This window comes from Balaenoptera ricei, chromosome 19 (assembly GCF_028023285.1).
Source record: "Balaenoptera ricei isolate mBalRic1 chromosome 19, mBalRic1.hap2, whole genome shotgun sequence".
NCBI lineage: Eukaryota > Metazoa > Chordata > Mammalia > Artiodactyla > Balaenopteridae > Balaenoptera > Balaenoptera ricei.
This window is the reverse complement of record NC_082657.1, coordinates 10,577,813-10,605,268: the sequence shown is the minus strand read 5'-3', so window position 1 is coordinate 10,605,268 and position 27,456 is coordinate 10,577,813. Positions and strand designations below refer to the sequence as shown.

The window sequence follows — 27,456 nt, the reverse complement described above, 5'->3', positions numbered from 1 at the left end:
AAGTTTTGACCATGTTGAAGCTGTTTCTTTGTTCTCTTAACACTAAAAAAAAAAAAAAAAAAAACCGGGGTGGGGGAGGGGCATTGCAAGACTGCCTTGAAACTCTAGGCTGTTCTAACTGGTAGCAAAAATCTCAGCAACAAGAAGGAGAAAATATTCCCTCTTCTGCAGCTTATGGAAAGCAGAGACTTTTTGCCTCGTGAAATTCTCCTTGTAAATGTATTTCGAATAAAGGAGTCTTATAAGAAACCCAGACTTCAAAAATTGATGTTTGCTGCATTCTTTGAAAGCCCTCATTAACCTGCTGTATTAGTTTGCTAGGGCTGCCTTAATAAACTACTACAGGCTAGGTGGCTTAAACAACAGAAAATTTTTTACTCATTGTTCTGGTAGTCCAAAGTCAGGTGTTAGCAGAGTTGGCTTCTCCTGAGGCCTCTCTTTTTGGCTTGCAGATGGGTGACATCTTGCTGTGTCCTCAGATGACCTTTTCCCTGTGTGCACTCGCATCCCTGGTGTCTTTTCCTCTTCTTATGAGATCACTGGGCCTATTGGATTGGGGCTCCACCGTTATAACCTCATTAAGCTTAATTACCTCTTTAAAGAACTGTCTCCAATACAGTTACTTGAGGTGTTTAGGACTTCAACATATGAATCTGGGGGATACAATTTAATTGCTAATACCTCCCAAATCTGGACTGGTTGTCTTAATAATAATCTGTTGCCCCTGGTAATAATATCTACACTGATACTCCCTTTTCCTGAAAAGTGCAAAGACCGGTTTTCATTGTCACTTCTCTCTTTTTCCACCCTCATGGAGCTAAAAAGAACACCCATAACTCTGCTAGGTCCTTTTATTTAAACAAATAGTGTTGTGTCATTTAAATTAATGTTTTACCTCCTATTGCTATATGGGCTGTGACTGAAAACAGCAAGGTAAGAAAAATTGCTTTCACTTAGGAGATGCTATTTCACTTGGGTTTTATATATGTTGGGAGGATAGATCTGGTGCTGTGACATTCTTGTGCATATGATTTGACTTAAGATTGGATTAATTTAAATTGGCTGAAAGGGACAGACCCATGCCAGAGAAAGACAGCTGGGTGCCCTCTGATGGAAAAGGTAAAGGAAGCTGACTCCATCAGACCCCACAACTGCGGAACTGAAACTGCAGAACTGACCCACCAAGGGAGCTGCTGCCTCCACCATCACAGAAAGGTGGGGAATCAAAAAGCTGTTACTACAGGCATACAGATATTACAGGTTCAGTTCCAGACCATTGCAATAAAGGGAATATCACACTAAAGCAAGTCACAGGAATTTCTTGGTTTCCCAGTGCATATAGAAGTTATGTTTACACTATACTAGAGTCTATTAAGTGTGCAATAGCATTATGTCTAAAAAAAATGCACATACCTTAATTTAAAAATACATTATTGCTAAAAAATGCTAACCATCATCTGAGCCTTCAGCCAGTTGTAGTAGCAACATCAAAGATCACCGATCACAGATCTCCATAACAAATATAATAATGAGAAAGTTTGAGATATTGTGAGAATTACCAAAATCTGACACAAGAGACACGAAGTGTGCAAATGCTATTGGAAAATGGCGCCAATAGACTTGCTCAACACAGGGTTGTCAACCTTCAGTTTGTGAAAAACGTAATATCTATGAAGCGCAATAAAACGAGTAGGCCTGTACTGGAATTGTCAGCTCCAGAACCACATCACATTTGCTGGATTCACAGAGATGAGAGCCTCTCAAAACGCACAAAGCCAATCACTTGTGGTACCTCAGAAAAAAAACAGCAGCCTGTCCGTGACTGTGCTTGCCAAAATTCATGGCAGAAGCAACATTAGCAGAACCTCCATTTCAGTTTCACTTTCACTTTCCAAATCTCATGCAACTATGTCAGATTGACAGAAATATGGCTTCAAGGGGAGTGAGGAAGTGTAGTTTTAGCTGTGGTACTGGAAGGCACATCAGAAGGAGGAAGGCTCCCATGGTGAGCAAACGAATCCACAATCTAAAACCCCTGGGACATTTTCTCTTCAGCTTCCTATATCCAGGGGGAAATCCACTTCTGGCCTTTCCCCTGCGTAGGTAGGGCCTGCTTTGCAGAAGAAGGTCCAGATGACTTCTGGTTTCTTCGCACCTATTTTTCTACCAGCAACCGGGTGGAGATTTAAGATCTCAGTAAATATCACCCCTTGTCCTCGTCTGCAGGCAGAAACAATTGAGAGAGAGAAAGAGATGCAGGAGTAAGCAAGAGAGAGGATAACATGATGGATTTATTACCTGAACGATAAGCAATAGCAGGGAACATGGCTGAGTCCTGAGACCCAATGGGTTTGCCATCACCTCCCCCTCCTTTCTGCTGCTCCCAAACTGAACAGCTTAAAATTTAGCTGCATGTGACAGATTCAAAATAACGATAGCTTAAATTACACAGAGATGTATTTCTCTCTCTTGCAACAGCCCAAGCTGGTGTGCAGCTCTGCTCTGTGAAGGTGCCAAGGAACCTGGGCTCTTCTATCCTGTTGCACTTGTCCCCTTGGCCCAGGATGCCAACGCACTATGTCCCCACTCTATCCAGAAGAAAGGGAAAACGAGAAAGGGAGGCCCTCTTCCTTTAAGGGCATGACCTAAAAAGTGCACCTCTGCTCACATCTCATTGACCAGAATCTGGTCACATGGCCACACTTGCTGCAGGGGAAGCTGGGAAATGTAGTCCTTATTCCAAGCAATTAAGGGTCCAGCTAAAATTTCTTTAACTGAAATGAAATGAAAGAGGAGGCTAATAGATCAGCTGTGGGGGCACCACTAGTTTCTCTTCCTTATAAACTTACCTCCAATAGGCTCTTTATCACCTGGCAGGAGGCAACAGACCAAAATATGCAGATCCAAAAACAGAGAGGGACACAAAACAGGACAAAAAACAGAGAGCCACGCAAACTTAGTTTCCTCTCCCAGACTCATCAATTTCATAACAGAAAGGTGGGGACAAAAGCCAGGACCCTTACTCTAACTTCACCTTTCTAACTGGTGTGCTGTTGGCTTTTTAGGTGAGACAAGTCTCTGTTGTATGGGACAGTTCCAGCTATTACTGCAGGATCTTTACCCCAATAAATGTCAGTACTGTTTCAACCTCAGGCATGTGACGACCAAAATGTAAGCAGATATTTCCAAAACCCCTGGAAGGGGCTGTGGATGCCTCTGACAGATGACAGGACATCCTTCCATGGAAATATGAAACATGTGGGATAAGGCTTTCCCTACCCAAACTTAGCCCCTGGTGGGACAGGGAGTTCTCTTGGCTTTCAAGCTGCTTTTTTACAATTCTGTCCAGAACTGCCCAGCATTGGCTATTTGTCATGTTATTAATAAAATGATGCTTTACTGCTCCCCTCCAACACACCATCACACACACACATACTCACACACACACATAGCAGGAGAAATAAATGATGCTACAAGGACTCAAGGAGCCAAGGAAACAGGATCTGACCTTGTGCCTCATTGTCTTGAGGATGGGAGGAAGGAAGTGAGGCTGGCTTGGGGTGAATGTGACTTACATCTGTGTGACCTTGAACAATTTATATAACCTCAACCATGTATCTCCGTTTTCTCATATGAAAAGATGAAAACAATAATAAGAATGTTAGAAGGCCCAAGTGACTTTATTTTTAAAAATTTTATTGGAGTATAGTTGATTTACAATGTGTTAGTTTCCCAAATGACTTTATTTCTTTTAATATTTATTTTTTTGTTTGTTTATTATTTATTTTTGGCTGCATCGGGTCTTAGTTGTGGCACACAGGATCTTCCCTTGCGACACACAGGCTCTCTAGTTGTGGTACACAGGTTTAGTTGCCCCACGGCATGTGGGATCTTAGTTCCCCGACCAGGGATTGAACCCTAGTCCCCTGCATTGGAAGGCAGATTCTTAGCCGCTGGACCATCAGGGAAGTCCCTGCAGATGACTTTAAAAGATTGTTGTATATAATGTTTAAGATCACAGACTCCAGAATCTGACACCTGGATCTACCCAGCCATCCACCAGCTGTGTAGCCTTGGGTAAGACACTTACCCTCTCTGTGCCTCAGTTTCCTCCTTTGTAGTAGGAGAATGGCAGCACCCGCCTCAGAGGGCTGTTGAAGGGATGAATGAACTAATAGATGTAAAGTGTTTAGAGCAGTGCCCCACTCAGAGTTGAGTTCTCTGTAAATGTTAGCAATTGTCATGCCACGATTATTTCCTCCAAGTGGGACTCGTGTATTTTTTTAATTAAACTCTCGACTTTATTCTAATTTCACCAATATTTCTACTAACATCCTTCTTCTGTTCCAGGATGCAATCAAGATACCATATCACATGTCGTTTTCATGACTCCTGAGTCTCCTTTGTGACAGTTTCTTAGTCTTACCTTGTTTTTCATGGCTGTCATAGTTTTGAGGAATACTGGTCAGATATTTTGTAGAATGTCCCTCAGTTTGGGTTTGTCTGAGTTTTTCTCATACTTAGACTGGAGTTATGGGTTTGTTGGGGGGGGGGGGGCAAGAAATACCATAGAGGTGAAGTGCCCTTCTTATCACATCATATTAGGAGCTACATAGTACTCACATGACATCACTAGTGACGGTAGGCTAAGCTATTTGACCCTAATGAAAGAGAAGTGACTTATTAGATATTACATCTGCCATTTGCATTCTTTCTTCCCACTTAAGCAGTCAGTCCCTTCCCCAAGTTAACTATGGACTTGATGATGGTTTGTTATGATTTCTACATAATTTAGCTATTTCTTGGAATATAAGCAAGGGTTTATTTTAGACTGTAAAGGCAAGCTATGTACATGACTGTTCCTGGTCTTCTTCTATTTTTTAAAAAACAATTTAAAAAAATTTAATTGTGATTTAAAAAAACCCTCATGATACAAAATTTACCATCTTAACCATTCTTAAGGTACGGTTCAGTAGTGTTAAGTATCTTCACATCGTTATGCAACAAACAGGCTCATGTTCTTTTTGTGACACACCAAAAATTTACACAGTTATGTGGACACATGTTTTATTTTCATCACTATGTTTTTATTTTCATCTGCATTAATGTACTTGGCATATAAGTATAAAATTTTGTGAATGTTACTGTTTAAAAACTGAGTTGAGCTTACTTTAGTTGAGTTGTTTTAAAGAAAAATATTGAGTAAATAAATTAAAATGTACGTGGGTGTGCATATGGAAGGAATTATGATGTGGTAGGAGAAAGACTGAGGTTTGTGAAACACTGACCTGCTAAATCCTCCTCCTCGCCCAGGGTCAGTTTAACCATCTCCTCCACAGGGGGCTTCCCCTACCCATCCTCAGGCTCTGCTAGATCCCAAATCATATGCTCTCAAAACTTTATTTTTCACTTTTTCTTTCAATCAAAGTTCTTTTGGAGACAAGTAACTGAACCCCAAATCAAACTGTTCTCAGAAGATCAATGGGAATATATAGACTCACATAACACAAAATATGAAGCATTATTACCAACTTCAGGCACAGCTGGATCTAGGTGTTTAAATGGTATCACCAGAAATTTCTGTCCATTCTGGCTATGCTTTCCTATGTGTTGACCTCATTCTCTTACAGCCTCTCTACTCATGGTAGAAAGAGGGCCCCCAGCAGCTCCACACTTAGATCCCTTCAGCTTAGCAAGCCCAGGAGAAAGAAGTGCTGTATTCCCCGGAATTCCAATAAAAGTCCTCATTTTGCTCCTCCTTGGCCTGCTTTGGGTCACACGCCCAAGTCTCAAGAAATCACTGAGGCATGGGGTTGAAATGCTCTGATTGGCCAGGCTTGGGTCACATGTCCAGCCCTCACCCAATCACTGTGGTTGAAGAGTGAAGTGCTCTGATTAGCCAGGCCTGGGCCCCTCAGCTCCCTGGAACTGGGAGGAAGTTGGTTTCTCAAAACAAGCTCCAGGTGCTGTTACCCGGATGAAAGAGAGTGAGTACTGGTGGAGCAGAAACCACAGGGTCCTCATCCATAGATGGTTATTAATCATGTTGCAAATACTTGTTTATTACCCATCAGTGGTCCCCTGGCCTGGCCAGTTGGTCTAGCAGAGGGCTTCAGAAAAATCATAAAAGAGGCAGTATGGCTAATACTAATAAAGACATAACCACATCACTTGATAATGACTACTTTTAGAGACTCACGGGGGAGACTTTGCCCCAGGGTGAGGTAGAACCTGGACATCTCTGGGAGAGAAAAGCATGAACTTCTGAGTCAGATCTGAGTTCAAATTCCAACACTCTCATTATACTCACTCACTTACTGATTTTTTCATGCATTCGTTAAAGGAAATTAATTGGGCACCCATGATGTGCCAGGTACTGTTCTAGATCCTGGGGAAAACAGTCATGAGCCAAACAAAATCCCTACCCTCCTGGATCTGACATTCTAGCTAGGGAGGTGGATGTGGGGGATAAGAGACAAATAATAAACAAGTGGACAAAGAAATAAGTAATTTCAGATAGTAGTAAATATTGTAAAGAGAAGAATGCAGTGTGTCTTGCTAGCAAGAAGCTAGGGGCCTGACTTGCAGTAGGCATTAGGGAAGGCCTTTGTGGAGAGTTGATATTTGATTTGAGACTGGAATAATGAGATGCAGTCAGCCATGAGATGATCTGTGAAAGCCTCCAAGAGGGAGTAGCAGTGCTAAGGCCCTGAGGTGGCTCGCTCCAAGAACTGACAAAAGTCATTGTGAATAGCTCTGTGACATTAGGTGAATTACTTAGCCTCTGTGCAGTGCTGGAAAATAAGGATGATCATACCAACCCCTCAAGGTTACACTGAGGATTCAATCAGACAACAATTGTAAAACGCAATAGCTAGGGCTGGCACACAACAGGTGTTCAGTAAACATCAGCTATTATTTGGACAATACCATTATTAACTTAAGAAGGAAAGAATGGGCCTGGAGGGTAAAAAGGATGAGAGAAAGAAGCTTTTGTGGCTTATCCTTCCAGAATCCAAAATTCAGGATACGGTATGAGCAAGGCTCTGAGAAGGGGCTTCTGATCATGACTCCAGGACATCCTAGATACCAGTATTAATAATAATTAGCATTACTGTAATAGCTACGGCCATTTATTGAGCACCTACGATATGCCAGGCACTCTGCTGGGCACCTGATGTCCATGGGCCCCTCTGCCCCTGGGATAGGCACTGTTATTAACACCCCCATTTTACAGAGGCTCAGAGCCAATAGTCACAAAGTCTGGAGCAAAGCCAGGAGGCCAGCATGAGGCCCAGCCACCGCCAACCTGATGACCTTTGGCCGGTCGTTGCCTCTGATGTGGGGTTACAGGGGCAGGACACTTCTGCCCCACTCTCCATCTTCCCCATTCTCCCAGCCTGGAGGGGCTGGGAGGGGGAGGCAGAGAGGAGAGCCCCTTCTCCAGGGACCCTGCCCCAGCCTAGTCCCCACCCACACTGCCACCAACCCAGTGCTAGAGAAGAGTCACTGCACACCTGGCGGTGACTTCCCAGCCCACAGCTGGAGCCCGAGACTTGGGGAGGCGGAGGTGGGGCCGGGAATGGGCGGGGCCAGTGCGGGGGCGGGGCCAGGCTGCATACTTGACTGTGCGCTCTAGGGGACCCCACTCCCGACAGGGCGACTTCCCCTGAGCCGCCGCAGGACGGAAAGCGGCATGAGGTGTCCTCTGGGCGCCGCCGGCTCCGGCCACAGCCCCGCCTGGAGAAGGATGCTTCTAACAGCTGCGTGGGGGTTGCACCCACGGGTTGGAGACAAAGAGGGGACATCCCTGGGGAGAGCCTTTATTCAAATCAGAGACGCCCCCACTCTGAGCTCTGACTCTGGTCAGTTTAAAGCCCATGCAGCACGGGCGCCCGACGCACAGGAGCTCTTGAAATCCCCAAGAGGCCGTGCAATTGACCCCCTTCTACAAAGGAGGAAAGTGAGGCTCAAATAGGGGTGGGGTCATTCGCTCAAGAGCACGTGACTGGCAAAGGCAAAATCGGAATTCAGGACCCCATCCCAGTCCCTTTCCACCAGAGCACCGTCTCACCCTAGCTATCCCCATCTAATAATAATTTTAAAATAATAAGAACAACAATAATAAAATAACAATCATAATATAAAGAGGTCATTGTGACTGAGTACTGCTACATGTCAGCCTGTTCTAAGTGGCTTTCTTACAGTAACATTTAATTCTTAACCCCATGAGGCGAGAGCTATCTGATCCCCATTTCATAGAATGAAACAGACACAGAGAGGTTATGGGTCCTCCCCAGGTCACACAGCTTGAAAGTAACAGAAGGAGGACTTGAACCCAGATGGTCTGGCCACCAAGACCACACTTTCCAGAGACCACCCACATCTGCCTCTCAGAGAGTAAATGAATTGCCTCTTTTTCCAGGTCTTAAGAAGTCCAGTTCTGTGTAATTTCAAAACCCCACCCACAGTTTAAGGCTTCACCTCCTCCCCAGCTCTGGCCTGGGTCAGACAGCAGCGGAGACATGGTGGCACGTGGTGGGCCTCGTTCCTGTTTCTCTCTGTGCGCCCTTTCTCCCCACCCAGAGCTGAGGTCTGTGCCCAGCCCGCCCCCCAAGGCCATGCGCAGAGGAGAGGAAGGGCAAGGAAGGGGCCGGAAAGTTTCAACTTGGCTGCTGTAGTTGTAAGGTGGGGACATGGCCTTCTGTGTGGCTGAGGCATGATGGTTAGATCCTTCTGGGTGGGGAACCCACCCGGCAGGTCGTCTCCCACGGGGCTCTTTGCCAGGACAGCCTCCAGCCGGCTCCCTTCAGGGGCATCCACACTGGCTCAAGGAAAACTCGTGAACATCTTCGTTGTCCCACCAAACGCTGGAGGCGTGGGCCATTTCCACCCAGCCCACTCCCCCTCCATCCCTCACCTGGAGACTTAGAGGTCTAAGTTCCCACAGACTCGGGAGCACACATCTCCAGCTCTCCAAGAGGTTTCCTTGGGGCCTCCCTGACTTGGCAGGACGTGGAGGAAAGCCCCAGCCCCCAGCCCCAGGGGGGACCCCCAGTTCAGCCTCAGCTCTCCCCCAGGAAGCCTCACTCTGTGCCATCCCCTCCTCTCCATGAGCTCTCGGCCTCCCTTCCCAAGGCCTGGCGGGGGTAGGGCAGCTGGTGCTGGCAGAACTGGTGACGGGTAACCCCTGTTAGCTAGACCTTAGTTGGGAATGGGGAGCTCTTAGCATCTGTTAGTTTGTTCTCAGCCTCTGGAACCTCTGGGGAGATTTTGAGACAATGGGAGAGTCAAGTTTGACATTGTGGTGTATTTATATTTATATTTATATTTATATTTATATTTATATTTATATTTATACATAGTGATTCAGGGAGTGTCCTGGGCTCAAACAGGGAAAAATTGAATAGAGACTTTTTCTCATTTGATTGAAGATTAGAGATGAAATAAAATAACCATGCTCCTGGCAAGTAAGAGTTCTGGAACCATCTCTACGGTTCCAGCTCTGAAATTCCATATATATATATTTATATATATATATATAGTATAGGTATTATATATAAGGTATTATTATGGTATATATTGTATATATAGTATATAGCATATAGTATAGTATTTATAGGTATATATATGGTATTATTATAGTATATATATATATTTTATAGGTATTATATATATAAGGTATTATTATAGTATATAAATCTTATATATAAGGTATATATAAGATATTTAGGTACTATATATATTTAATACCTAAGTTAGACTGTCCTGAGCCCTGAAAATTCATAATCTCATTGAATCTCAGGCACTCAGTTGGTTACTATCAACCACCCTCCTTGATGAGTGGGAAAACTGAGGCTCAGGGCCCTGAATAATGATCAGCCGAGTCAGGGTTATGAACCCAGGTCCAGCGGCCTCAGAGTCTATGAATGAAACCATGATTCTACATCAGCTGGAGTAAGGATTGCTAAGATGTGGGGTTTTCTTCTTAAGATGCCTTGAGGACACTCCCTGAATCACCAGGCACCTGCAGCTGTGTCAGAGTCAGAACTTGATAGCAGAACACGGACTGCGTGACCTGGGATCTTCCCCTTCCATCACGTATTCAACAAACACCCCTGGCGCCTACTCTGTGCCCAGCCTGTGCTGGGTGGTGCTGGAGACACAGCAGTGACCAAGACAGCCCCAGCCCTGCCCTCCTGGGGCTCACAGTACAGAGAGAAGACAGACCCATCCCCAGACAGTGATGACCCAGAATGGGTGGGGCAGGAATGGGTTGGGGGAGGGAGACCCAGAGGAAAGGGCTCAGGTCTGAAGCTGGGAAGGTGGTGGTCAGGGGAGGACCTTTCAAAGCTGTCAAAATCGAAATAGGACCTCAGAAAGATAAGATGTCAGCTATGCAAATTGCATCCCTGTGCCCTTTGTTTCATAAAAGCGTTAAGACAACAAACTTTTCTATCAAGATAGAAAAGCAAAACCTTGAGCAGGTTCTTGGGTATAACACTTTATTCCCGTCGCTTTGACAAGAGCTTCCATTGCCCCATCAAGTCAATTAAGGTCCCTGCCCAAACACTGTATAATAGTTATCTATTACCAAGCACACCTGAGGGTCAGGGAAGATTTCAGAAGGCGGGATGCCTGAGCCAAAACTTGAATCACAGCTTGATAAAGAGTTGGTGCGGAACAGCATTCTAGGTAGGGAGAACAGCACAGGCAGGGGCCTGGAGGCTAGAGCAACTGCACGGCGTTCAGTCGGACTGATGCAGAGAATGAGGGAAGAGTGGAAAAAGGAGCGCAGAGATGTGGCAAGAGTGACAGGTGAAGGAGTCTGCACTATGTCCTGAGGGCACTGGGGAGCCATGGAAGGTTTATGAGCAAGGTCACACCAGCTGCCGACTCAGAGAGAAAAATCAGTGGAGGTGGGAGGTGGGCAGTGAGCCTGCCAGAAGACCCTGTGGTGAGATGACTCCTAACTCTCCACTTATGACCTTGGCTCTGAGACTCATGCTTGCTGTGCCTCAGTTTCCCTGCCTGGAAAATAGACTAGCACCAACTTCTGAGTTGTTGAGAGGGATCAGTGGGATAACGGTTGGGAGAGTTTGGCGCAGTCCTCGGCACTAAGTCAGCATGCGGTGTCAGCTGATCACTGGAAGCTGCCTTCTAAGACCACACACACACACACACACACACACACACACGCACACCCTCCCTGGGCACAGCACGTTTGTAGCTGATGATGCCGCCTGCCCTGGAAGATGTTCTCTCTGGCCACGACTTCTCCTTCATTTACCCAGAAGAGAGCTGAGGTTTTAACATTTGTGCTGTAAGTGGGTATTTCTGATCCTTAAAATGTAACAACTTATTATGTGTTTTTTATCTTAAAAGGCACATTTACGGTACACCCAGTACTTGCAAGTGTGGAGGCAAGGATGATAATAATGATGATAATTATAATTAACGTCCAGCATTTATCTGGCCGTCACTTTGTTACTGCACTAGTCTAAGCACTTCACAAGCATTAGATCAGGGCTTCTGAACATCGGCACTACTGACATTTTGGACCCGATGATGCCTCGTTGTGCGGGCCCGTCCTGTACACTGTAGGATGTTTAGCAGTGTCCGTGGCCTCTACCCACCAGATGCCAACAGCACACCCCCCCCAAGTCGTGACAACCAAAAAGATTTCCAGACATTGTCAATGTCCCCTGGCGGGGGGGTGGACTGGGGTTGGGGGGCATCATCCCTACTGAGAATCATTAGAGACATTATTATTCTCATTGTATAGATAAGGAAACTGAGGCTCAGAGAGGTTAAGTAACTTTCCCAAAGTCACCAGAGCTAGTTAAGTTTTGGGACATGCATGCTGGCAATTCAGTTCTGCAGCCTGCAATCTGGGGTGTGTGCGTTTGTGTGTGCAAAACAATGAAGAACCTAGTTTATACGCTCTTATTTCATTTATTCAGATTTTTACTTAATTTTTGAATGGGTTATACATTCCCATGGTTCTAGTCTCAATGATATATAAAAAGGCCTTGAGTGAAGTCTCTGTCTTCCCCCACCCACCCAGTTCCCCACGTGCCCTCCCTCCCCACCTCCTGCATACAGATAACCACTATTTTTATATATCCTTCCAGAGATTCTTCATGTTTACAAAAAATGCAAATACATATTTATTTTTCTCCCATTTTTACACCGAAGATAGCACACCATATAAACTGTTCAGCAGCTTGCATTTGTATCTTAACTACTTACCTTGGTGATCTTTCTCTGAGTTCTTCCTCATCCTTTAGTAGAGCTGTATTGTTCCATTGTGTGAATGGACCATAATTTACTTAATCAGTTCCTTATGGATGGGCAGTTGGGTATTTTCAATCTTTTGCCATTATAAGCAAAGTGTGGCAAATAACCCTGTACCTTAGTCATTTCATACTGGGAAAGTGTATCTATAGAATACATTCCCTGATGTTTAATTACAGGGTCAATGGTTATGGGGATTTTTTCATCTTGAAAGACTTTGCCAGACTGCCCTCCACATGGGGTTGCACCAGCCCTGTGTTTCCTTTTGCCCTCAGCCTCAACACACATCATGAAACGTTTGGATTTCTGCCAACCTGACAGATGAAAAGTTTTATCTTGGTTTGTTTAATTTGCATTTCTCTTACTATGAGTACAACTGAACATTTTCCCTACGTCAAGAGACATTTGAATTTTCTTTTCTAAGAACCTCCAACCTATATCTTTTGTACATCTTTCTGTTAGGTTGCCCATACTTTTCTTCTTGATACCTAGGAGCTCTATATATAGTAGTGAAATGGGCTCTTCATCTGTGATATCAGTTGCAGATTATTTTTCGTAGTATGTCATTGTCTTTTTGACTTTGTGGGTGGTGGGTTGTTGTTTTTTTTAACTTTGCAAAAGTTTCTTTTAATCATTATGTCAAAATTTTCAGTCTTTTATGACTGGAGTTGATGTTCTTACTGCAATAGTCACCATTCTAGTGAGAGGCAGAAGAATGGGTTGGGCAAGTGCCTAGGGTCTGGAGCCAGACTCCAAGGGTTTGACCCATGCTTTATGCAATATGGAAATTAGGGGAAATGAGAGAAACAGGGATGGGGGATACACTGGACAGTATCGTTTAGTGGCTAAGAATTTCAGCTGCCTGGGCGTGGATCACAACTCAAATGTTTATCACTTATGAAATTCTGGAAAAACATCTTAAATTCTCTGTACCTCCATTTCCTCATCTCTGATAGGGGTATAATAGCTGTATCAGTCAGAGTTGAGGCAAGACACAGATGGTCCACTCAAAAGGAGTAATGAGGAGAGTTTAATAGGGGGACTAGGCAGGGTATAGGTAAACTGACATGGGATTTTGCAGCACCCAGGGGCTAGCAACAGCAGGAAGCTGTAACCTCCCCTGGGCTAGAAGCTGTAAAAGGAAGAGCAGACCCCAAAACCCCAAAAGAGTGGTATATGGAGAGGGTCACCCAATAGGATCTCTAATAGAGGGACCTATTGAACCAATGCTGATGCAGCAGGGAGGGAGCTGTGGGACCAGTTACCTCAAGGTCACTCCCTTCTGCCCTCCTGTCTTCCACCAATGCTCCCATTGGCAGAAGCCAACCAGAAACAAAAGGCGAGGGATCCCCAGGGATGCAGCTCAGAGAAGTCAGCCTTTTGGGGAGCAGAGCAGAGCAAGATGGAGGGCGAATCTGCGTGGCACCCAGCATAATAAGTGCCTTGTGGGGCTGATGTAGGAATAAGTAAGATAATATCTGCTCAACACTTTAGACAGTGTCTGGCTTGTAGGAGGTTCTTAAGGAATGTTCCTTTTTATTTCTTTATTATTATTATCACCGTTGCCATCATCAGCTCTCGACGGCACTCATTCTCACCAGCACAGGAAGGGTTACTTGCGGGGCCAGCATCCTGCCTTTGATCCCATTGCTCCCCTGCTCTCTCTTCTCCCTCCCACCCGCTCCAAGGCAGCCTGCTCGCATTCTTCACCTGCTCTGCCTCCTCGGAGCTGCCCTCCTCTGCCTCTCTGGACCCCTTGACAGAAGGAGCCGATGCCCACCTGCCAGTCCCCAGAAGCCTCGATGGGGTTCTCTCCACTTCTTGGTTCCGAGGGCACGAGGCCCAGGCAGAAGCCATGAGCTCCTCCCCTGAGGGCCTCCCAGGGCCCGGCCCCACTGGCCGGGAGACGCTGGATACCCAAGGCTGCCTGGTCATCAGAAATGTGACAACTCAAGATGCAGGCAGCTACACCGCGGTGCTGGAAACCAGCAGGGGACGCAGGAGTGCGACGGAGCAGATACAGGTCAACGGTGAGCGGGGCCCCGTGGCGGGAGGGATCCGGTTCTCAGTCAGCAGGGCCCATCGGGACCCGTTCTGTCACCAATCCTCCCTAGCAAACCACCGCAGAACTTAAAATAGCAACCGTATTTTTAGCTCAGGATTCTGCTGAACACTTCTTTTGGTCTCAGCTAATTTTAGTCGGGCTCACTCATGTTTCTGCAGCCAGCTGGGGAGGGAGTGCCTAGGCACTGGTCCAGGATGGCCTCCTTCCCATGTCTGGCAGTGGCCTGGCTGGCAGCTGGGGCAGTGGGGGTAATTGGGCCACGAGGCTTCTCATCCTCCAGCAGGAGAGCCTGGGCTTGTTCGCTCAGCAAAGGATGAGAAACAAGAGCAGAAGCTTCCCGAGGCCCAGGCTCAGAACGCGCAAGCCATCGCTTCTGCCATGTTTTATTGGCCAAAGCGAGTCACATGACCGGCTTTGCTCCAACGGGAGGGAAATAGGCTCCGCCTCTTGGTGAGAAAAGTTGCAAAGTCTCCTGGCTATTTTTTTGTCATCTATCACACTTTCCAACAGATATTCATTAAATATTTGTTCGTTATCACTTGGGGAAGGACAAGGGTCTCTGGTGGAAGCCTTCAGAACTCACCTCTGTTTTTATGAGCTATTCAGCTCCGGACTTGCACTTTCACACCTGAACCAGAAAAACCAAGCCCTGAGGTTAACCAGACACATCGTCCTTAGAAGGTAGTTTAGAGAGGTATTAATCTACTAGGGCTGCCACACCAAAATACCACATGCTGGGAGGCTTAAAAAACAGAAATTTAGGGGCTTCCCTGGTGGCGCAGTGGTTAAGAATCTGCCTGCCAATGGCGGGGACACAGGTTCGAGCCCTGGTCTGGGAAGATCCCACATGCCGCGGAGCAACTAAGCCCGTGGGCCACAACTACACTGAGCCCGAGTGCCACAACCACTGAAGCCCGCGCGCCTAGAGCCCGTGCTCTGCAACAAGAGAAGCCACCCAATGAGAAGCCCGTGCACCGCCACAAGGAGTGGCCCCCCGCTCGCCACAACTAGAGAAAAGCCCATGCGCAGCAACAAAGACCCAACGCAGCCAAAAATAAAAATAACTAAATAAATTTATTAAAAAAACAGAAATTTATTTCTCACAGTTCTGGAGGCTGGAAGTCCAAGATCAAGGTGTGGGCGGGTGTGGTTTCTTCTGAGGCCTCTCTCCTTGGCTTGCAGATGGTTGCCTTCTCACTATGTCCTCACATGACCTTTCTTCTTTGTGTGCACCCCTGGTGTCTCCCTGTGTGTCCTAGTCTCTCTTCTTATAAGGACATCAGTCAGATTGTATTAGGGCCCACCCTCACCGCCCCATTAAAGGCCCTATCACCAAATACAGTCACATTCTGAGGTACTGGGGGTTAGCACTTCAACATATGAATTTGGAGTGGGGGGGCGGGGGAGGGGAAGAACACAATTCAGTCCATAACAGAGACTATAATAGTTAAGATTCAGATTCTGGTGTGCTAATAAAGACCCAAAATAGGGCTTCCCTGGTGGTGCAGTGGTTGAGAATCTGCCTGCCGATGCAGGGGACACGGGTTCGAGCCCTGGTCTGGGAAGATCCCACATGCCGCGGAGCAACTGGGCCCGTGAGCCATGGCTACTGAGCCTGCGCGTCTGGAGCCTGTGCTCCGCAACAAGAGAGGCCACGACAGTGAGAGGCCCGCGCACCGCAATGAAGAGTGGCCCCCGCTCGCCGCAACTAGAGAAAGCCCTCGCACAGAAACGAAGACCCAACACAGCCAAAAATAAATTAATTAATTTAAAAAAAAAAAAAGCTCACCTTTAAAAAAAAAAAAGACCCAAAATAACAGTGTCTTAAATAAGATAGAAGTTTCTCTCTCTCACATAGTAGTCTGGCATGAACGGTGTAGGGATGATGTGGTGGCTTCAGGATGGCAGGACCCAGGCTCCTTCTAATTGTTCTGTCCTCACTAGGTTCTGTCCTGCCTGTGGGACCCAAGACAGCTCCCATTCATCTGCATTCCAACCAACATAACAGGGGAGGCGAAGGGGAGTGAGGATGCCTGCCTTTTACGGCCCAACACAGAGGTTGCTCACATCCCATTGGCTGGGAACTAGTCACATGGTCATACTTAGCTATAAGAGAAGCTGAAAATGTAGTCTTTATCCTGGGCAACCATATACCTAGATAAAAATGTAGGATTCTGTGACTAAAGGAAGAAGGGCAGAAAAGATGGAGGGAGATCCCAGAGGCGGGGATATCTGAGCTGGGACCTGAATCCTGAGCAGGAGTATGCCAGGTGAAGAGTTGGGGCAAGCGCTCCTGCAGAGAGACCAGCCAGCGTAAACACGGGAAGCATGAGTGAGTGGCTCTAATTTACTGAGCCCTCACTATGGACCAAACACTGGGGGATTTCACAACAGCCTGAGAAACAAGATGCTCTAAGCACCACGCCCCTTGCACAAGTGGGGAGACTGAGGCTTGGAGAGGTGACGTCAACAGCCTGTGGTCACATAGAAGCAAAGGGCCAAGCTAGGATTCACACCACTCTCTGTGATCCTGGAGCTTATCTCCTTCCACGCTGCCTCTCTAGCCCTGCAACATCTCTAAGGTACAAGAAAGGTGGAGAGAGGCGGCTAGGAACTCCGCTTCTGCACCGGGGTTTTTTTTACCTCCACCAGGACATGTAAGGGCTGCTGAGGTCCATCAGTCTACATATCTGTGATTTGAAAGCCAGTTCTTCTTCAAAAAGCCCACCTGCACACCTTTGCCTGTGCCGTTCTCTGCCTGGAGCTTGTGCAGTCTCTGAAACCGGAACCGCCTGCATTCAAATCCCTGCTCCTTCACTTACTAGCCACGTGCCTCTGCAAAGTGACTTCCCATTTGTGTGTTTCAGCGTCCTCCTCTGTAAATGGAGTCACTGTAGACCCTCCCTCGTAGGAGTGCTGTGAGGAGCAAATAAGGTAATCCACGCCAAACGCCTAGAACAGTGCCTGGCACAGAGTAAGCAAATGCTCGCTATGAGTTTTTCAGGGGACTTGACCTCTTTGAGCTTTCATTTTCCCATTAAAAGGGGGATAACAATAAGACCTACCTCATAGGGTTGTTGTGTGGATTAAATGAGTAAATCCAGTGGCTTCTGAGGTTTTAAAATCATGACCCACAGTAAGAATTGCATTTCATATCATGACCCAGTATGTCCGTATATCCACACACCACTAGTCACTGAAAGACAAGTGTCATAAAATAACAATTATTGCTATGAGTAATGCATTCTGATATTTTCTATTATATTTCATTTCATGTTTTAAATGCTGGTTACACCCTACTAAACGATTTCACCCAAGCATGGGTCTCATTCGCAATATAACAAGCCAGTAAGATAACAAGCTGTAGTTAACATGTGCTTAGAATGGTGCTTGGCTCATAGTAAGAGCCCAGTCTAGGTGGCTGTTACATTGATTCTTGTTTCCACACCTGGTGGGCTCTTTCTCCTCCCGCAAGGCTTAGCTCAGGCACCACCTCCTCCAGGAAGCCTTCTGTGAGCTCTCTGGTTGGACTGAAGTTTTTTTCACTTTTCATGTTGCACGGAAATTGGAAATCAGCTCCGTGTGGTGGTCCCCAGCACTCACCACGACATCACATTCAAATCCCAGCTATGCCTCTCTCTCTGACCATGAGGCCTGGCCCTAAGCACCCCCTCAGAGTCTTTCACCTGAATAAAAAAGAAAAAAAACAACACGAAAAGAGAACTATGGTGAAGGTTATATATGTTCTCTGTAAGGAGCCCTGCCAGCAGCCAGTAGCTGAGGCCCCACGCCTTGGAGGTCCCCTTGACCCCCCTCTCTCTCCCACCCACATCCAATCCATCGGCAAGTCCTATGGGCTCTGCCTGCAAAATGATCCAGAATCCAACTGCTCCTCCTAGCTCCTTGGCTTTTATCCTGGCCCAGCTGAGGGCAGGGGAGCTGGGGTATTTATATACCAGCTCGCGTCAGTCACTGTGGAAGGCTGCCCCCCCCAGTGTGCCCACCCTCCAGCACTCTGGCCTGTTGCCTCCATGGTCAGAGCAGGCTCTGGCAGCCAGCAAAAGCCCTGAAGCAGCAGATGCAGTGTTGGCAGTTGGAAGGGCTGAGGGTGAGGGCACCAACAGCTCTGCTACATCCAGCGTCTGGGCACAGACCAGGCACTCCAAACACATTCGTTGGTGAATGAATGAGTGGATGAATTAATGAATGAATGCCTCTGTGGTGAACAGAAGAAGTGCTCAGCCTCTCTGAGTGGTCTCCACCCATGTCACCTTGCTCCCTGTTTGCACAGCCAACTCTGACGGGGTGCTGGCTGCTGACATTCCCAGAAAACACACAAGGTATCCTCCAGAGTGAACTCAACTACTCAGTGATCCTGCAGTGGGTGGCTTCCATCGAACCTGAACCTGTGCTACGATGGACCTTCAATGGGCATCCTCGCGGGATCGGGGAGAGGCTGATTATCCAGAGGTTGTCCTTGGAGGATCTGGGCATCTATGTATGCTTGGCCGAGAATAGCCAGGGAATGTATTTCTCCCAGCCTGTGACTATCATGCTGCCACGTGAGTACCCCACCGTCACCCCGGACGCTGTACCCTTGCTGGTCAGTGGCCAGCTTTCCTGATTCCACTGAGCTACATTCTATGCTCAGTCCCCTCTGATACCCTTTATAGCCAAGACGGTATCTCATTCTTTCATCCTCCTGGCAGAGTGGGGATTATTAGCCCATTTTACAGATGAGAGGCTGCAGGCCAAAGACATAAACTCTAATGAAAGCTCAGGGCAGGATCTGGAGCCAGCTGCCTGGGTCCCGGCTCCAACCATTTGCTGGCTGTGTGAATTTGGGAAGCCTCTTCACCTCTGAGTCTCAGCATATGCCGGAGAAAAAATTAAGGTGATAATATAATGAGTGGTTCCAAGCACGGGCTTTGGAATTTGAATTTTGGCTCCACCACTTCCTGGCTGTGTGACTTTGGACCAGTGCCTTGACTTCTCTGTCCCTCAGTTTTCTCATCTATAAAATTGGGGAAATAATAGTGCCCACCCCAAAGTGTAGCTGTGAGCATTCGATGAGATAAGCAGGTGAACAGCTTAAAATAAGAGTGCCTAGCACTACGGAACACTAGTGAGTGCTCAATAAACATGAACTAGTATCATTGTTATGATTAGTATTATCCATATTATTATTAATTTTGTGCCTGTTACTGTATGCAATAGCGTGTACGGAGGCTCAGGCGGCAGTAACAAGAACAGCCAGTTACTGGGATAAGAAAAGTGGTTTGGGAGCCCGTCAAAAGGGGGCTCAATTCCTGTCCCTGTGCCTTCTTGGCTGGGTGACTTAGGACAAGTGACGTCCCTTCTCTGAGCCTCAGTTTCCTCCTGTGTATAATCAGAGTGATCGTGTAGACCTCTGCAAGATTGCTATAAGGAACTGAAATGGTATATGTGTGAGGCTAGCAGAACACCAGTTAGCAGGTGCTTTAAAAATAGCAGCAGTTATCATGCATATTATTTTTAGTATTTCTGTTCATGGCGTGAGCTGGAAAGATACAGAGAAGCTGCCAGTGGAGAAGCAGGGAGGCATGTAGGCAGCGGGGATCACATGAGCAAAGGTCCAGGGCATGGAAAGGGCAGGGATAATGGAAAGCCTGGCTTGGCTACGTTCCTGAGATCTGCCTCTCTCCCCAGCCAGGGTTCAGTGGGAGCTTCAGGATTTGGTTTTGAGGTGATTTCCTGGGAGGAAAAAAAGGTAAAAAATGTAAATCTTGGAGCACCTGTTGACCCTGACACATTCATTGAGAATGACAATACTTTCAAGACCCCCTTTCCTCACTCATCAAAACTGTTCAGGAAATGTTTATTGAGCACCTATTATGTGACTGGCCCATGCTGGGCAGTGCTGAGGGCATCTGGTGACAGAGACAGTCCTGGCCCTGCCCTCACAGGACTCCCAGTCCAGTAAGGGACAGACCTTTCCACAAACAGTAATGACCAGAGTGGGCAGGGCTGGGGTGGGGGAGCTCAGAGGGCTGTGAGACCCAAGGAGGTGCCTGACCCAGCAAGGGGATCAGGGTGGGCTTCCTGGAAGAGGGGACATCTGAGCTGGTACTAGGATACATAGGAATTGTCCAGGCCAAGGGAGAGAAAATGGCATAAATGGCATTCCAGGGGCACAGACAAAGGCCTGGAAGTAGGAGACAGATGGGAGTGAGCTTAGAAAATTAAGTAGACTCCAACAGGGCTTGGTTATAAAGGTAGAGGGTGGAGAGAGAAGAGACTGGCCAGGTGGCAGGGCCTCGAAGGCCAAGGTGAAGTCCTGGGTAGCCACGGCAAGGTTCTGAGCAGGGGAGGAACAGGGTCAAGTGTGACCTTTAAAAAGACCCCTCTGGGGGCTTCCCTGGTGGCGCAGTGGTTGAGAATCTGCCTGCTAATGCAGGGGACACGGGTTCGAGCCCTGGTCTGGGAAGATCCCACATGCCACGGAGCAGCTGGGCCCGTGAGCCACAACTACTGAGCCTGCGCGTCTGGAGCCTGTGCCCCGCAACGGGAGGGGCCGCTATAGTGAAAGGCCCGCGCACCGCGATGAAGAGCGGTCCCCGCACCGTGATGAAGAGTGGCCCCCACTTGCCGCAACTAGAGAAAGCCCTCGCACGAACCGAAGACCCAACACAGCCAAAAATAAATAATAAATTAATAAATAAAGTAGCTATAAAATTAAAAAAAAAAAAATATCAAGGTGACCAGCTAGCTGTGTGACCTTGGCCACAACACTTAAAAAAAAAAAAAAAAAAAAGACCCCTCTGGCTTCTGTGTGGTGGGAAGATGGGTGGGGGAGCAACTGGGACAGGAGAGCGGGGATGAGGCTGGGGTGGAGACCCGGAGGATGGGGAGGAGGTGGAATGGTGGGAGTGGGGGGTGTGGAGGGAGGGTGTCTCCTCCAGTCTCTCCCCTTCTTGGTTCCCAGAAGACATCGTGGATCCCACAGACCCTGTGCCCATCAAGCCGAACCCTACCCTCTCCCTGTCAGGAAGCTCTGCCTTTGCCCTCATTGTGGCCGCACCTGTGGTACTGGTCGGAAGCACAGTCTTCACCATAATCTGGAAGCTAAGGTACCTGCCTTCCCTCCTTCCCATCCACTCAGCCCCCACAAGGCGCAGAGCTCACTCTGCAGCAAGACTGAAGTCAAACCAACTGCCTCATCCCAAGGAGCTTAAAGCTCATTTGGAGAGGATGACATTGACCCCTGATGTGCCCATCCAACTCGTCAGTTCCCAAAGTGGCCCTAGGGGAACAGAGAGACAGGAGAGGGCTCTGGAGCTGGGTTCAAATCCCAGCTCCATCACTTACCCACAGTGAGGCCATGGCAAGTCACTTCCCCTCTCTGTGCCTCAGTTTGCCCATCTGCAAAATGGGGGTGGTATTAATAGCACCTGCCTCACAGGGCTGTCATTTGGATTAAACGAGGTAATATTTCTAAAGCCTTTTGGGAATTCCCTGGTGGTCCAGTGGTTAGGGCTCCATGCTTCCACTGCAGGTGGCCTGGGTTCAATCCCTGGTCAGGGAACTAAGATCCCACAAGACGCACAGTGTGGCCAAAAAAAAAAAACCCTTTAAAGCAGGGCCTGGGATATGGTCAGTGTTATATTCATCCTTTCCACACATAACTGTTGAGTACCTACTATGTGCCAGGCACTGATACCGTGGGAATAAACAGCGGAAAGTCCTTGCCCTCATGAACTTGCATCCTAGTCGGAGATACAATACACATGATGACCAAGTAAAACATAGATAGTATGTTGATAGATAGTACATACATAGATAGTATGAGAGCTAAGGAGAGGAGTAAGGCCAGGAAAGGGCACAGAGAGTGTGGGGATGGGGCACCTTTAACTAAGTTAGCGAACGCCTCCCTGAGAAAGTGACATCTGAGCAAAGACATAAAGCAAAGGAAAGGAGGGAGGGAGCCAGTGGATCTGGGGGAAGGGCATAGCTGGCAGAAGGAACAGCAAATGCAAAGGCCCTGAGGTGGGACTTGCCTGGCATGTTCAAGGAATAGCAAGGAGGCCAGTGTGGCTAGAGTGGCGTGAAAAATGGGGAGAGAAGTAGGACGTGGGATCAGAGAAGGAAGCAGGGGTCATTGGGGGAGGGGGGCACCAGACAGCTTAAGGTCTTGCTGGCCATGCAAGGACTTGGCTTTTGTTCTGAGTGAGATGGGAGCCATGGAGGATTTGGGGCAGAGGAAGGATGGGATCTGTCTTACATCTGACTTACATTTTCATCCTAGATGTGTTATCTATTATTATAATACTATAATATCTTACCATGGATGTGCTTGCTAAACATTATTCTATTTCATCTCCACAAGAGCTTGGCGAGGGTGGGGAATGGGGTAAGGATGAAGAGCTCGTTTTTGTCGAAGACGAAACTAAGGCTGAGAGAGAAGAGACTGGCCCCAGACCGCAGAGTTGAAGAGGGATTCGAACCCAGAACACTGCCTCACTCTTAGTTCTAGCCCCTAACCTACACTGCCTCTTTTCCGTCATTAATGATACAAGCCTTCGTAGCTGACGTACTGAGGAAGAGAAATCTGAATGCTGAAATGGTTTGGAAAGGCCCTATGGACCAGCTGGGAGGGACTCGGGCCAGGTCTCCTGTCCATGAGTGCCATGTGGAACCTTCTAGGGGTGGGGGAGGGCCAGGCTGCTGCTGAATCACCCACATCGTCTTCGTCCCTGTGGCTCCAATTTCCTGGGCCCTCAGTAAGTGCCAGGAGCCCTCAAGTCACGGCTCTCAGGATGGGTGCTGTTCTTGCCCTCACTTTCCACATGCGTAGAACTAAATCTCAGAGAAATCCATCAACTTTTCCAAAGGACATGCCGCTGACAAAGAGCTGACCCTGAATCAAACCCAGGTCTAACTCCAAAGTCATGTTCTTAGAGGGGAAAGGTGAGAAATCAGGCTGGTGTGAAAAATCCTCACCCAGACCACGTGGAATCCCTCCCTCCATGAGGGACAGGAGGGGTCACTTATTCTCCTCCCCGCCATCTTGGCCAAGACCTATTATGGCAGACCAATGCTGACATCATCCAGAATGAACCAGCCTTGTCCAATCAGCTGTGACCTTGGAGATGAGGTCATGGGGACAAGCATGGCTGTGTTGACTCTCCCGGTGGAGAGGGGCAATCTTCAGAAAAGAGGGGTCTGGGTTGGGAGGCACCCTACACACACGTCTACGATACCCATCATGGGTCAAGAGAGATCCCCGTGGTTTGCAGTGAAGGTCATGGACCCTGAAGCCAGGTCCCTTAGGTTCATCCCAGCTCTGCCATAGGCTAGCCTGTGGGACTCTGGGTGACTCGTTTAACTGCTCTGTGGCCCATCGGTAAAACAAGGATAACGGTAACATAATATCTGCCTCAAAGTGTAGGTGTGTGGATTACGTAAGATGGTGGGAGTAAAGAACTGTAAATAATGCCTGGCACATGGTGAGCCTTCAATGAATGTCAGCCACATGTATTATTATGATTGTCTTTGTTATTATTAATATTTCTCTCTCTCTCTTCATTGTAGGTGTGGCTGACAAAGAAGAAATGGGTGAACCACTTTGGTGGGTTTTTTTTCAGTTTAAGTAAGTTGAATAAAAACTAAAAAACAAATAAATGAATCTAGACAAAAGGAGATATTACAAGCAGATCTTAATCATGAATTTTTATGTGGTGCTCAAAAATACTAACAGCTATTTTACAATGTCCAGTTTCAAAGTATACATTTTGTGGAACACGTGTATATTTCTGTTCAGTATATAATTAGTAGTGGAACTTCACAGTTATAGAATATGTATATCTTCAGCTTTTATCACTGCTCCCAAATTGTTTTCCAGTCAAATTCATTGTATTTTCATACAATGGGTTCCACAGTGAAATACTACATAGTAATGGAACAAATTTAGATAAATCACAAAAACATGAAATCTTGTAAACACAGCTACAAGAGAGGGCAGAAGTTATAGTACCATTTTTAATAATACAAGCATTACCAGGAACTCACTGGCAGTCCAGTGGTTAGTACTCTGTGCTCTCACTGCTGAGGGCCCAGGTTGGATCCCTGGTTGGGGAACTAAGATCACACAAGCTTCATGGCATGGCCAAAAAAACCCCCAAAAAAACCCTACTCTTTGCAATTAGAAGACAGGATATGTGGGGTGGCAAAGGAAAAAAAAGGAGTACAAATGTGCATCTGAAGTGTGGGCATCTATCAGCCCGACAGGTGATACCAAGAAGGAGTGTGGGGAGGGGAGAATCCTGGGACTAGGAACAAGATGAAGGCCCTGGGAGCTCCATTTGAGACCTCCTCCCTCCAGGTTTTCTGGTCATTTTTCTGTGGGATGTTCCCATCTTGTTGAGAGCCCCAGGGACTGCTTTTGTCTCCTCTTGCCAGCTGCCATCCATCTCCCCATCTCACCAAATCCCTTGGGGCACATAATCAGTCTAGATTTCTTAAAACTCTTGTGCTGCAACCAAAAGAATCTCACTGAAGTAGCTCAAGAAAAAACACAAGGAAGATTTAATATAAGGATCCAGGAAGAGTTCCAGGAATCCAAGGGTGTATCAGTCAGTTAGCACTTGCTATGTAACAAACTACCCGCCAAAACTTAGTGGCTTGAAACAACAGCGATTTATTTAGCATACAATTCTATGGGTTATTGATGTGGGTTGGGCACAGCTGGGCAGCTCTTCTGGTCTCTGCTGGGCTCACTTATGCATCTACGGTTGGTTGGCAGGTTGCCTAGGGGCTGTCTGGACTAGGATAGCCTCAGCTGTGGTAACTGGCCATGTAACTGACTCTTCCACGTCATCTCTCATTCTCTAGCAAGCAGACACAAGCATGCTCATGACAGAGGCAGGATTCCAAGAGTGAGGGCAGAAGATGCAATGCCTCTTAGGGCCAAGGTTAAGAACTGGCAAATTATCACTTCTGTCACATTCTATTGCCCAAAGCAAGTCACACGACCAGCTCAGATTCAATAGGTGGGGACATGACCTCACCTTTTGATGGGAGGGGAAGAATCTGTGGCCGTTCTTGCAATCTACCACAAATGGCAGGAGAGCATGGTCAGAAAGCAGGAAAGCTACTGGAACCAGGGTAGTTGCTTGCTGCCTCTCCCAGCCTCCCACCCCTCAGCCCTTGTAATCCTTTTCTCCAGGAACATGGAATTCACAGTTCTCTGTCTCGCTCTGCAGATGGGCAGTCGATGCTTCTCCATCCATGTGGAGAAAGGCACCATCCCATAGCTTGCAAATCCCCAACACCCCTGTTCAAAGGAACTGGCCAACTTAGCCAGCATCCCTTTGCCTTATCTCTGACACCTCTGGAAAAGGTATCTGATTACCTTACTTGGGACAGTTGTCAACCTTGGTTCCATCACTGTGGCTGCGGTGGGGAGCAGAGGTGTTTTGTACAATCAGAGGTCCAGGGGCTCAGCCCCGTTTGTGAGGGCTCAGTGCTCAGTAAAAAGCAGGGAGGTTTTGCCTTGTAAGCTGGGCAGACACCCCAAAATATGTCTTCTACACATGCAGCTTATTTTTGCTCCTTTTCAAAGAGAAAAAAAACCTTCCAAATGCAGAGAAGTGGGGGGAAGTGGGCTCAACCCCCAGAAATCCATGGTACATTTGTAAATGAGGTCAAACACTTTCTTTCACTGGAGAATCCTGACAGATGGCAGGCAAAGGGTGCTCACTGACCCTACGCAAGTCACTTACCCGCTCTGAGACTCACCTGCTTGAAACGAGTATGAATGAAACTCCTGTGCACATATGTCTAACATTTGAGGAACATTCAGTGCTTCTGTGACACACTACCGTGTCAACAGAAAGGCACCTACCATATCATTACGATTAGCAATAATAGTAGCAGACCTGAGTTCAAATCTTGTCTGTTGAGGGCTGTCCACGTGCCAGCCATTGCACTCAATTCCTTATGTGATTCGTATGTTATATCATCCTCACTGCACCCACTGAGGAAAGGAGAACTACCCCCACTTTACAGACAAAGAAGGTGAGTCTCAGAGAGGCTAAGTGACTTGCCCCAGGGTCATACCATGGTGGGGCTGGTCTCCAAGCCAGGCTCCCTGGCTCTGAAATCCCTGTTTCCAGTCATTCCACTGCCCCGTTGCTCCCTCCCTAGAGCTGGAGCCCCATTCCCATTCTCTCATGGGCCCCCTCACGTCCTATGCCAGGGAGGTGTCTTTGTGCTCCTGTACATAAGATAAAAGTGAGGCACAGAGAGGGCAAGTGACTTGCCCAAGGTCACACAGCCACATGTGATGCCAACTCAAGTCTGCCCAATTCCAAAGCCTGTGCCTTAGACCAGCGCTGTCCAAGAGAACTCTCTATGGTGATGGAATTGTCTATATCTGCAATGTCCACTACAATATTATTCAACAAAAGTGGCTATTTAGCCCTTGAAATGGAGATGGTGTAACTGAGAAACTGAATTTTTATTTTATTTACTTTTAATCAATTTTAATTTTAATTTATACGCCCACCTGTGGCTAGTGGCTATTATACCGGACAGTGCAACTCAAACTCCTAATTGTTAAAAAAAAAAAAATAACAAATCCCCCAGCATCCATATGTGTACATTACTGACTCTGTGGTAGTTCTGGGGTCCTTGCCCTGGTCTATCCAAGGGTCCACATTTGCTCAGAAGCCCCTTATATGGAACCAGCTCCTTTCCCACCTGAGACATCCTGCCCTACCACCTCCCTCCTCCCATTTCCCTCCACTGTAAAGAAGAGGTTAGTCGTTTCCTGCCTGGGTGGTGATGGAGGGAGCTGGTTCCTGCAGCTCCTAGTCTATCAGGGTCTCAGAGATGACACTGTAGCCACCACTTGGCCACCAGCTAGAGTCCAGCTGTCCTCTGGTCAAGGCTGCAGCAATACCCCTTGCCCTTTGGAATAGCTGAGAATCATTATGACGTTCCTCCCCCACTAAAAATAAACTGCGCAAATTTTCTCAAAGAGATCTCCTGACCACCCCGGTTATAAATTAGTCCCCTGGTTGAATTTGCCCGTAGCACTGTTCTGCTTTATAGTA

The 27,456-nt window shown here is 47.2% G+C and overlaps 1 protein-coding gene across 1 annotated transcript; it reads left to right on the top strand.

Moving 5' to 3' along the window:
• The first annotated feature begins 7,696 nt into the window (after window positions 1-7,696).
• Window positions 7,697-25,653, top strand: IGSF23 (immunoglobulin superfamily member 23). The gene is made up of 6 exons (XM_059905467.1): window positions 7,697-7,767; window positions 13,990-14,320; window positions 15,491-15,496; window positions 18,654-18,924; window positions 21,327-21,471; window positions 25,566-25,653. The coding sequence occupies exons 1-6, from the start codon at window positions 7,697-7,699 to the stop codon at window positions 25,651-25,653; spliced, it is 912 nt and encodes a 303-aa protein (XP_059761450.1).
• Window positions 25,654-27,456: the final 1,803 nt, after the last annotated feature.

What these genes read in the sequence shown, in the direction of transcription:
- IGSF23 (XM_059905467.1), top strand. Translation starts at nt 7,697, where the DNA reads ATGAGGTGTCCTCTGGGCGCCGCCGGCTCCGGCCACAGCCCCGCCTGG. An exon ending in TGTGACTATCATGCTGCCAC is followed by an intron (nt 18,925 to 21,326) that starts GTGAGTACCCCA and finishes CTTGGTTCCCAG; the next exon opens with AAGACATCGTGGATCCCACA. An exon ending in ACCATAATCTGGAAGCTAAG is followed by an intron (nt 21,472 to 25,565) that starts GTACCTGCCTTC and finishes CCTTTTCTCCAG; the next exon opens with GAACATGGAATTCACAGTTC.